The following is an 11,565-nucleotide window of genomic DNA, read 5'->3' on the forward strand; positions in this document are numbered from 1 at the left end:
GCTGGTGCCAGAGGACTTTCTGTTGTGGGGAGGGAGAGGGAGGGGAGAAGCGGGAAGACACCACATAGAACCAGGTGGAATGAGGGCACCAGGACTTCTTTCTCTACTTAAAGGGGCCGCCTTGACTGTACGTTGGGCAGGACTGTCTCCGCCTCCCTAAGGGGAAAGGCCAGGTTGGCTCAGCCTGGCCACGACCGGGCCCCACCCTACCATGGACCGGCCCCACCCCCCAACCCCCCGCCCCGGGTAGGGGCCCTTTAAGGCCGTGCCCCGGAGCTGGCAACGTGACCGCCCTCCCTCAAGTGTGCAAGTTCATTCATCCAGGGGCCCCTGCTGACTCACGCTTATGAAAGTGATTTTCCTGGCCCCGCCCACCACCCGCCTCCTCCCAACTCGTGAAATACCCTCGCTTCCCCGCCTCTCATAGCCTCTTGGATCCCCACGGGGTAATGGGTGTCCTGCTCCCTCGGCCGGCACCGTGACCCCTGGTTCTCCTAGTGCCTGACCAGGCCAGGCTTACGAGTGTCCTCGACCCCTGCCCATCAGGTGAGTGGCCCAGGCGAGGCATGGGGGGGCGGTGGGAGAAGCTAGTCCCTCCCAGGCAGGGGTGGCCACGGGGCCCTGGAGCCACGCAGGCTCCCCGGACCAGCATGATGCCCCCCACCCCAGGGTCCTCCCTCGCCCCTCCCGGCCGTGCCCATCTCCAGGTGCCTGGCACCCTCAGCTGACAGCTGCCCTGCCCGCTTGGAGTACACCCCAGCCCACGTGATGCTGCTCTGGGCAGGAAAGAGAGGTGTGGCCAGCCCGGGCAGGCTGCCCGGCGCCCCAAGGCCACTGGGTCACACAGGCAGGCTGGGTGCTGCCCTCCGGGACCCCGCCTCTCCTGCTTGCAGGGGACAGAGGTCCCAGGCACCTGCCCTCGGCTCCCGCCCCAGGGTCCCGGGGACCTGGCTTCTCCCAGGAGGGTTCGGGGTGCCGAGAATGAGGGGTCCCAGAGGGTCTGGGGAGCCTCGGAGCTCTTGGGGCTCCAGATGGGGGAGGCTCCGGGGGGAGGTGGTGCCACGGGGCGCGCGCCGGCGTTGAGGCGTCACCCTGGCGACTGGCAGCTGCTGGCACTTGGGCTGACAGAGCGCCTCCTCATCCTCCCCCTGCCACTTTCTTGGTAACTGTTGTCATGCTGTTTTCCTCAGAGGGCACTCACCCGGCCTCTGACAGGTATCAAGGGGCAGGATTTGGGCTCGGGGGCGCGGTCTCCAACATTCCTGGGAAAGACACCTGCTCCCTCCTGACCCCAGTTTTTCCCTCTGGGCAATCGGGATAAGAAAACCCACGGGGCAGAGGGGTGGGGGGTTGTCATTAAAGTGAAATGAGCAAAAAGCCACCACAGGTACTCAGTAAATGTAGCCATACAGGTGCCCCAAGTCTTAGAGTGGTTTCAAGCTTTGATAACCCTAGAAGTTCCAATGCTGCAAACTCCAAAGAAAGAAAGAAAATAATTGCACCTTGGAAGGTGCAGTTATTCCCATTTCTTTTAGGCTTCTTTTCTCTTGTGAACTTGAATGAGTTTTCAATGTTAACTTTTTTCAGTGGACATTTGCCATCTCCAACCAGAGGGACTCCAACAAAACGTTCGCATTAAAAACTAACCATTCCAACCCCACAAAACTAAAAAGCATAGAAGAAATGGGAAGTTAAACTTTCAAATGAAAGTTGGCAGCGTGCGTTCTTCCGAGGTTTTGAGAGCTTTGTCTCAGGACTTGGGGCTGTATCGCTGCACAGGAAGTAACCTCTCAGGTCAGCCTCTGGGTGGTGACCTCGTGTGTGGCATCCAGAAGCTTCTGGCAACGAGCACTGGACTTGGAGTCCAAAAGCTCTGGTGGTAAATGGGGCCCCTTTGCCTCCGGGAAGCGTGAAAAGGGGGCAGTCAGTTCTGATTGCTCATCGGTAAACGGGGGCTTCTGCAAGTACCCTCCTTACTGGCGCTGGGAGGATTCAAAGGGGCTGGGATCCTCAGTCCTTTACTGAAGCTTCAAGTAAAGGACTTGGCCCGGGGTGGGCACTCCGTGGGCGCTGGGGACAGGTTGGCACCCATTGTGCGGGGCTATGGGGTGTCCAGGTGGTCTGAGCCCTCGGTGAACAAACTAGTTTCATGACCCCCTGGCTCTGTGACCTCGGGGGCATGGCCTTACCTCCCTGAGCCTCAGTTTTCCGGACTGTAAAGTGGGCTCCATGAGGATTAAAGGAGCCGATGCAGAAGGAGCGTCTTGCAAGGACATCACCTGCGTCCCGTTGGTGCTATTCCTGGGGGCAGTGAGGATGTGCAGTGCAGGGCCCTGGGGCTGTTTGAAGGAACCAGGAGGAAGAGTTCTGGGAACCACAGCCCTCCTCCCCAGGGCCACCAGGCACACCCAGCGGCCGGTGGTTAGTGAGAAACTGTGCCCTCCCAGCTGCGAGCATTGGCCGCCTGGCCTCCCTCCCCCGACACCAGCGCTGGGACAGAGCAGCAGGGGGAGCAGGGACGGATACGCGTGCTACACTCGTATAGGGTAGGAGGGGCCTCTGTCACACACTGTCACACTGTCACTCCAGCTCAGGGGGCACAGAGAAGGCTCTGGAACAGGCCATCCTGGGCTCAAACCCAGCTCGGCCTGCGCAAGCTGGGGCAAACTCCTCGCAAACCATACAGGGCTGGGAGAAGCTCGCTGGGCCTCATTTTCCCCGTCTGTAACACGAGAGTGATTGCGAGAGTCCTTATAACAACGCAGCTAAATGCGGATTAAGTTAGTTAATGTGCATCAAGTGTTTAGAGCATGCCTGGCACCTGGCTAACTCCATGGAAGTATGGAAATGTTGGTCATTCTGTGTCGTTGTTGGCAGTGGCAGTGGTGTCACCCCGGAATCCTCCTCCCAGGCAGACAGCCTGGGCCTCTGCAGGGAACCAGGCGTGGAGAGAGCCATATGGTCCCTGATGGGGAACACGGGGCTCACCAAGACGGGAGGAGGAGGCTTTCCCAGCCCAGGCCCCAGCTGAGGTGAGGAAGGCCATTCTCAGGGGACCTGAGGGCACTGGGGAGGGGGTCCTTAAATGTCACATCCCCCTGTGTGACACTGGAGACACCCTTCACCCTCTGAGCGTCCCTTTCCTCACCTGCCAGATGGCGGTGACGCCGCCCACCTCTCAGGGTGCCCGAGAGGCCCAGATGCTATGGCTCAGGTGCAAGCTTCTCTCCTCGCAAACTGTAAAGTGCTGTGCGAAGGTCCACTGTTGTTGCTGTGGGAGTGACACCCAGGTCCTCCCACCAGCCTGTCTGGGCGGCTGTCCCTCGTCCCTCTGCTTGGGACCTGCCCAGCGGTGGACGCTGGTGTTGCTGTCACTCTGCGCACATCAGAGGTCATACGCTGGCCTCGGTTGTGTTTCACCAGCCTGTTGAAGATTTTCAAAAAATGTGACTTAGTTGCCCACTTTTCCAAATCAGAGAATTCACATTAAAAATCCAGATTTCAGTCTTTTCTGGAAGAATCCTGAAGGCCAGCGATGCCGGGCCCCCATCCCTGGCTGCTCTGGGTGGTCTGGCCCTGTGCCCCTCCATTCACCCTTTTACTTGCTACCAGCCCCATGTCTCCCTGGGGACAGGCCAAGCAGTGTGCACGGTGCATTCAGGCAAAGCCTCGGCACCATTATCCCTGGATTTAAAAGTCGGCTGCGTGATACTGAGCAACTTGTGCGACTTCTCCGAGCCCCAGTTTACCCATCTGTGAAGTGGGATAATAGCACCAACAGTGCTTTCTGCATAGGGTCAGTGTGAGGAGGACATGAGAAAAAACATGTCAAATACCTGGGACATAGAAAGTGCTAAGTGCCTGCCTGCTCCTCACACGCTCGTGTGCATGTTGCCCTGTGGTGGTCAGGACAGCAGGGCTGCTGGACAGTGGGTGAGGCCAGGGCCCCCGTTAGCTCAGTTGGGGGGATGTGGAGAAGGTGGGTCTGGACTCTCCTCAGGCACCTGCAGCCCTAAGAACGGGGTTTGGGTCTCTCTGAGTGATTTGGGCTTGTGGCCAGCAGGGGGCGCTGGTGCTCCAGAGACAAGCAGGTTTGCGTGCATTTCTCCCCAAACCAAGGGGCTCAGGCTTCCGTGCTTTCTGCATGTCCACCTGTTCTAGCCCAGCCCCTGGAGGAGACAGTGAGCTCTGGTCTCTTCCCGGTGGCCCGTTTTCTCGAGGCAGGTGCTTCACGTACAGTACCTGTGTCCCCCCCTCCAACAACCCCATGGGGTAGAGACGATTATTATTCCCATTTTACAGATGAGGAAACTGAGACCCAGAGAGGTCGCCAGCTCAGAAGTGCCTCTCCAGGGCCAGGTCTGCTGAAGACCCGAGGGCTGGATTGTGGGGTGAGGGCTGTGGCCGTCACAGAAGTGCTGGGCAGGGCTTGCCCCCAGCTGGGCGGAGGAGGCCTCATGGAAGCTGAATAAGCTTCGAGGACAGTTACTGCCTCTGATGAGATGGGGAGTGTGGAGTGAGGCTCACAGAGAGGCGGTGACCAGGCTGGGGGAGAGAGCCCTGCATAACTGGACCTGTTCAGAGTATAGCAGATATGAGAGGGGAGTGTCATCCTGATAAGACTCAGGGAGGACCTTGGACTTGATCCTGAGGGCCACAGGAGGTCACCTTGCAGCTGGGAAGTGACTGCATGACACCCCGGCTCACCTCCTCCCCTGTGCCCCCAGGTTGCTGCCAGCCCCGAGCCCCCCCGAGAGCCACAGCCATGAGCAACGGGTGGAAGGACCACCTCGGTGCCAGCGGCTCAGAGCCCCTCCCGGTCGTCATCATCGGTGAGTGCCACCCAGGGTGGGGGAGGGGCTGCACTGAGCCCCAAGGGTTGGAGGTCAGGAGCGGGCAGGGCCTGGAGCGGTCACTCTGTGCCCAGTGCTGTGCTCAGCAATTTATAAAACATCGTCTGAGTAACCCTTCCCAGAACCCTCGAGGCAAGGGCAGGGTGCTCTGCAGAGGCTGCGCAGTAGGGGCGGGGCGGGGGGGGGGGGTCGGGGGACGGGTTCTGTGCCTGCGCCCGTCCTGTGCTTTCCCTGTGCCTGCTGCCTGAGTGACGGGGACACAGCCGAAGCATGTGGTCCTGCCGTCAGGTCTGCACAAATGGGGGACAGAGGGCCCCTCCCTCCGGGCAAACGGCAGGTCGAACCACATGAAATGGCCATTTTTGTAAGTTAAAAACAGTTGAGCCTCGGCGATTTCATAGGGTTTGTCTGAATAGCTGTCTCCATATGAGTAAGACTGAGAACAGCATAACATAAGACAGGGGAAAGACAGAGAAGAATAGGAGTGATGTCATGAGGTTAATTGCCCAAGAAGTGCCTCGGATAAGCAGTGCGATTCATCCAGACCTGGGGGCAGCCAGCCCCACAGGTGGCTTAGCACCCACCCTGAGCACCCTTGGCCCCCGAGATCACCCCCAGAGCACGTAGCCATCTGTGCTGTAATATTTTACACATCCTTCTGACCGACCTGACCCCACTGTCAGTTCTCAGTAATCTCAGGATCTCAGTCATGCCGCTGTGTGACCACAGGCAAGTCAGTTAACCTCTCTGTGCCCCAGCTTCCTCAAGTAGAAAAGGAGGAAAAGTAGTATGTGTCTGGCTCAGTGCGCTCGGGGCTATGGAGGGGCCTGGTACAGCAGCAGCGGCTGTCAGTTTCTTATTATTTTGTTGTTATTAAAATCACTTGACGCAAAGCTTGACTCATAGTAAGCACTCAGTAAATGTCAGCAGTTATCTCCACAACTTTATTGTTGTTAAAGTGGTATAGTGCTAATAAGTGTTCTATTTTTATTTTTATGCATGAAGAGCAAATCAATGAATGAGACAGATCGAGACCAAAGCCCTCGGTGGTGGTGGTCTCTCATGCTCAAAAGCGCCGCCCTCTGACCCCACCCTCTCTCCCCAGGCAATGGTCCCTCAGGCATCTGCCTGTCCTACCTGCTCTCGGGCTACAGCCCCTACGTGAAGCCAGATGCCATCCACCCGCACCCCGTGCTGCAGAGGAAGCTCACCGAGGCGCCAGGGGTCTCCATCGTGGACCAGGTGGGCTTGAGCTCCGGGTGGGAGGGACACCCCCATTGCGGGAAAACTCTCCCAGGCAAAAATCAAAAGGATGCATTTATGAGACATAAGACCAAAGGTGTGAGAGACCACAAAATCAGCCACAGAAACTGGGGAAGAGGAATCACAGCTGTCTTTGAAGACTTACAAATACCACATCAGCTTGTCTCACCTCCCCTAGACCAGTGCTTCTAAACCCAGGGATGATTTTGCTCCCCCTGGGGACACTTGGCCACCTGGAGACAGTTTCGGTTGTCACGACCAGAGTGGTGACACCACAGGCGTAGAGGGTCGAGGCCAGGGATGCTGTTAAACATCCTAGATGCACAGGACAGGCCCCACCACAAAGAATTATCCAGCCCAAATGCCAGTTGTGCCACAGCTGAGAACCCCTGCCCTAGACATTGCAGGTCCACCAGCCCCTGCTCAGGAGGGCTCACCAGTCTCCCCTCCACGCCCCTCGCCTTCCAGGAGGCCACTCAGTGTCCGCCCCCCACTTCAGGCAGCATCCATCCTCCTGGGCCCCTCCCAGCGTCAAGCTGGTGGGTGAGGAAGTAAGTTGGCATTGGGTCTAGATAGGCATTTTTCAGAATGCCTTCTACAGCAGGGGTTCCCCCTGCGGGGGACCCCCGCCCAACCTGGGCCACACAGCAGGAGGTGAGCGGCAGGCAAGCGAAGAGAAGCTTCATCTGCCTCTCCCCATCGCTCCCCATCGCTCACATTACCGCCTAAGCCACCCCCCTCCGCCCCACCCTCGTCTGTGGAAAAATTGTCTTCCACGAAACCGGTCCCTGGTGCCAAAAATGTTGGGGACCGCTGTTCTACAGGACAGCCGTCCCTCAGTATAATATGCAGAGAAAAATGTCCCTGCTCCAGTAAATCTGAGAGACACTGGGTTTGGCAAAATTAAACGGGTAAATGACAGCTGCGGGACTTGTCAGAGCCTTTAATTTGCTGATGTGCACGATCTCCTTTTGAGAGGCAGCATTTCCCAAGCTTATCTGACACCCTGATATTAGGGTGGAAAGGCAGGACCAGGTGTCCTTCCTCCAGCGGGCCCTCTTGACTTGTGTCCCCCCGCCCAGGACCTGGATTACCTGTCCGAAGGCCTTGAAGGCCGGTGCCAAAGCCCTGTGGCCCTGCTGTTTGATGCCCTCCTGCGCCCAGACACAGACTTTGGGGGCAACGTGGAGTCTGTCCTCACCTGGAAGCACCGGAAGGAGCGAGCCATCCCCCACCTGGTCCTGGGCCGGAACCTGCCAGGGGGGGCCTGGCATGTGAGTGGGGCCCAGACGGGGTGAGGGGACTTGAGCCAAATCTACATGAAGTCTTGGGGAGGGGGAGGGAGGGAGGGTCCCTCCTCCTCCTCCTCCCTAACTTGGGTTAGGACGCTTCCATTTCCCACCTTTCCCTAGTCACCTCCCCCTCCCCCCACCCCTCGCCTGCCCTGCCCTGTCCTCCAGCCCTGAGTGGATTGGGGCCCAGCAGAAGCCTGGACTTTGGTCTCCTTTCCTCCCAGTCCATTGAAGGCTCCATGGTGACCCTGAGCCAAGGCGATTGGATGGGGCTCCCGGACCTGCAGGTCAAGGACTGGATGTGCAGAAAGCGAAGGTGGGGCTGCCCTGGAAAGCCCAAGGTGGGCAGGGAAGACCTGGGCCCGACCCGACATTGAACTGGGAGCCAGAGGGCTTCGGGGCTCAGCTAGCCCGCCCTTCCTCTTACTCCAGGGGATAAGCTGAGGCTCGGCTGGGGAACGGACTTGCCCAGGACCACACGGGGAGTGAGCAGCAGAGCTGCGTTCACCTAGGACTCCCTGTCCAGTGCTCCTGCCGCACGACCTCGACCTGGCCTCCTTGTAGCATCCCAGGCTCTAAGGCGAGGGTGACAGCTGGTCCCTGCCCCCCACGCCCTGCCCCGGAGCCTCCGGCCCAGGCTCCCAGTCCTCTGGCCTCCCACTATTCTGAGCCTGGCCTGGAACAGACTCTTTTTGTCTAGGTCAGCTAATAGGATGCAGTTTTTTTAAAAAATGTTTCTGCATTAGAAACATAACCATACTATAGAAAACTGAAAATTGAGAAAAGGAAAACAACTGACCCCTACCTAGCACTGCCGCATCTCGGGGGGTTCTCTCCCCATCCGGTTTCCTGCTCCATAATGACCACACTGCACACTTCTCTCCACCCCAGAGAGACAGCAGAATCACTGAATAGATAAATTCTAGCCCCGGCTCGCCCTTGTACATTTCCTCCGCCCTCGGGGCTGTGACAGGGAGCCTGTTGTCCCCACCGAGGAGGCAGTCGGCCTCTCTGGCAGCTCGGTTTCCAACCCTCCGGGGCTCACTGTCTGTCCCTTGGACACAAAGACTTTTTGTCCCTGAAAATTTGATAGGAAGTCATCCAGGCTGGTGTAGTGATGTGTTAACAGACAGATGGGAACGTAAATTTAACTTGTGGACATACCCTTTTCTATCGGACTCTTAAAATGTAACATTATGTCATGAGGACTTCACAGGGCCATTACACAGTGTTTGCAACCATCCTTTCCCATGGCCACTTATACTCCCAAGAGACGGTGAGCATCTCCACTAATTCCTCCATACCCAGCCTTGTGCTTAGATGTTGGAGCCAAAAGCCACAACAGATGCCCTCCCGGCCTCGTGGTGCTGCCACGGTTCCTAAACCACTTCCCAGTCACGGAGCTTTCATTCTTTCCAATGTGCCATTATTATCAAGAACCCCGGATGGAACATCTTCTGAGGACGGTCCTTTAAAACAATTTTTACTAAAACAGAGGAGGGGAAATGACCAGCCCACAGGCATGGATTCCAGACTTCCAGTTTCAGGAGCAGACTAACGAGTTGGGTTGGCTGGAGCGGCCTTAGGGAATGTGCTCTGAGCTCACACTGCAATCATGGGTTGTATTGAAGGCGTGTCACAGAGGATTCCCTTCAAGTGAGTTAATCCGTAACAATGTGTCCACAAGTCAGGGAAAGTAACTCACCTAAGGTCACCCAGGTAGCTACAGGGAGGAGCTGAGATGATGTCAAAGTCTGTGTGTCACCCACTGGCAACGCTGGCCCTAGTCATGGCCCCGGAAGGGGTTGCAATAATAGCGATAGAAATAACAACAACAACAATAATAGTAATATAATAATAGTCTCTGCTGCTACTGTGTGGGCTAAGGACTATGCTAAGTGCTTTACATGGATTATTCTTTAACCAACTTGTTTACTGAAACACAGGGACATACAGAAAACTACACAGCTCATATGCCCACAGGTGGGTGAAATTTCTCAGAGTGGATACACCTGCGCTTCAGCCCCCCAGACTCAGAAAACAGATCCCCTGTCCCCAGAAGCCCCCTCAGACCCCTCCCAGCCATCACCCGCTTCCTAAGAGATAGCCACTCGCTTGACCTTGAACTCTGTAGATTAGTTTTGTCTGTTTCTGAACTTTATAAAAACGGAATCCTACCACATTTATGTAAAATATTATTTAGTCATTTGAAGGAACAGTAGTGGCCGACCTCATGTCACTTCCTGCCTGTCAGGATCTATTCTAAATTCTTCATTCGTATTATCTAACCCTCTCAACAATGGCAGGGAACGGGCGCTGTCACCACGGTCATCCTCATTTTGCAAAGGAGGAGCCCAGGCAGAGGGTTCCAGGCCCAGAGCTCACTGGTGGCAGAGCCAGGATTTGAACCCAGGCCATCTGGCACCGGAGGCCACACTCGGAACCCCACCCTAATGAGGCACCCTTATCAGCTCCATTTTACAGAAGAGGAGACTGAGAGGTTAAACCGCTTAACCAAGTCCTACACGTCTGGGTGGTGCACCTCCCCCGCAGTCCGCTCTGTGACACTCTCCCTCCCTCGTCCTTCCCCGCAGAGGTCTTCGCAACAGCCGGGCCACGGCCGGGGACATGGCCCACTACTACAGCGACTACGTGATCAAGAAGGGCCTGAGCCACAATTTCGTGTCTGGCGCCGTGGTCACGGCCGTGGAGCGGGGGACGCCCGAGCCAAGCGGCCCCGGGGCCCGGGACCCCAGCCCCCTCTTCCAGGTGAACGGCTTCGTGACCGCCGAGGACCGGAGCCAGCAGCCCTTCTCCCTATGCGGCCCGCAAAGTGGTCTTGGCCACTGGCACGTCTGACAGCCCAGCCCGGCTGGGCATCCCCGGGGAGGCCCTGCCCTTCGTCCATAATGATCTGCGGCCTGGAGGCAGCCACGCGGGCAGGCACCATGTCCCCGGCCTCGGACCCCGTCCTCATCATCGGGGCGGGACTGTCGGCGGCCGACGCGGTCCTCTACGCCCGCCACTACAACATCCCTGTGATCCACGCCTTCCGCCGGTCCGTGGACGACCCCGGCCTGGTGTTCAACCAGCTGCCCAAGATGCTGTACCCTGAGTACCACAAGGTGCACCAGATGATGCGGGAGCAGTCCATCCTGTCGCCCAGCCCCCTACGAGGGCTACCGGAGCCTCCTGAGCACCAGCTGCTGCTCTTCAAGGAGGACCGCCAGGCTGTGTTCCGGGACCCCCAGGGCCTCCAGAAGGTCTTTGGCATTGCCCTGGTGCTGGTCCTCTCGGCTCCCACCCTGATCTGTCCTTCCTCCCGGGGGCAGGCGCTGACCTCGCCAATGGGACCCCAACCAGCCACTGAGCGCCAAGAGGAACCCCATTGACGTGGACCCCTTCACCTACCAGAGCATCCACCAGGAGGGCATGTACGCCGTGGGGCCACTGGCCGGGACAACTTTGTGAGGTTTGTGCAGGGCGGGGCCCTGGCTGTGGCCAGCTCCCTGAGAGGAAGGAGGCCAGAAGCCGCCCTAGCACCTGGCCTGGCATCCTTGCACCCAGGCCCTAAAGAGGAGGGAGGGGAGAGCACACGGCCCTGCTGGATGCAGAGCCCCTCCCAAGATGCCCCCAGTGATGGAAGGGGGCTCTCCTGGCAGGAGACGAGGAGCGGCCACCGAGCCCATGGCAACAGCCCTCTCAGGTGAAGAGTGAGAAACCCAGGCTGCCAGGACTCAGACCAGGGTGGAAACAGTGACCACAGGACAGGGTAGGCCCAGACCTGTAATTGGGGGTGAAGTGAAAGCTGCTGGTGTGAGCTGGGAGCACCGGGGCCCAGCTGAGCACCGAGCCAGCAGTGACCCAGGCCCTGCTCTTTCCAGAATCGGGTCCCAAATAAAACCAGCGCCTGCCTGCACTCCTGTGTCTGAGGACTCTGTGCTTGGGGAGGGGGCCAGGTGCCAGGACCTGCTCTGGAGCTGGGGAGTGGGGGCGGGGGGAGAAGGACATGGCCTAGTGGGAGAAGTCCTTGGGCTGGGGGGTTGGGAGTCAATGGATGGTGCCCCAAGAGGAAGGGCAGCTGAGGTGATGAGAGCAGAGGAGACAGGCAGCTGGTTTGAGGAAGGGGTGCTGGGGAGGCTTTCCTGCTCCGCCCA

The 11,565-nt window shown here is 58.0% G+C and overlaps 1 protein-coding gene across 1 annotated transcript in view; it reads left to right on the plus strand.

Annotated features, from left to right (window-relative positions):
- The window catches only part of OSGIN1 (oxidative stress induced growth inhibitor 1), a 33,349-nt gene extending 22,022 nt beyond the window's left edge, over positions 1–11,327 (plus strand). Inside the window, 10 exon segments of the mRNA XM_036832133.1 lie at positions 4,728–4,832; positions 5,959–6,095; positions 7,199–7,390; positions 7,633–7,724; positions 10,003–10,231; positions 10,233–10,324; positions 10,326–10,699; positions 10,702–10,754; positions 10,757–10,862; positions 10,865–11,327. Of these exon segments, the coding sequence (XP_036688028.1) occupies positions 4,766–4,832; positions 5,959–6,095; positions 7,199–7,390; positions 7,633–7,724; positions 10,003–10,231; positions 10,233–10,324; positions 10,326–10,699; positions 10,702–10,754; positions 10,757–10,862; positions 10,865–11,118 (1,596 nt within the window). The 5' untranslated portion in view covers positions 4,728–4,765 and the 3' untranslated portion in view covers positions 11,119–11,327.
- The last annotated feature ends 238 nt before the right edge of the window (positions 11,328–11,565 follow it).

Source organism: Balaenoptera musculus, chromosome 19 (assembly GCF_009873245.2).
Source record: "Balaenoptera musculus isolate JJ_BM4_2016_0621 chromosome 19, mBalMus1.pri.v3, whole genome shotgun sequence".
NCBI lineage: Eukaryota > Metazoa > Chordata > Mammalia > Artiodactyla > Balaenopteridae > Balaenoptera > Balaenoptera musculus.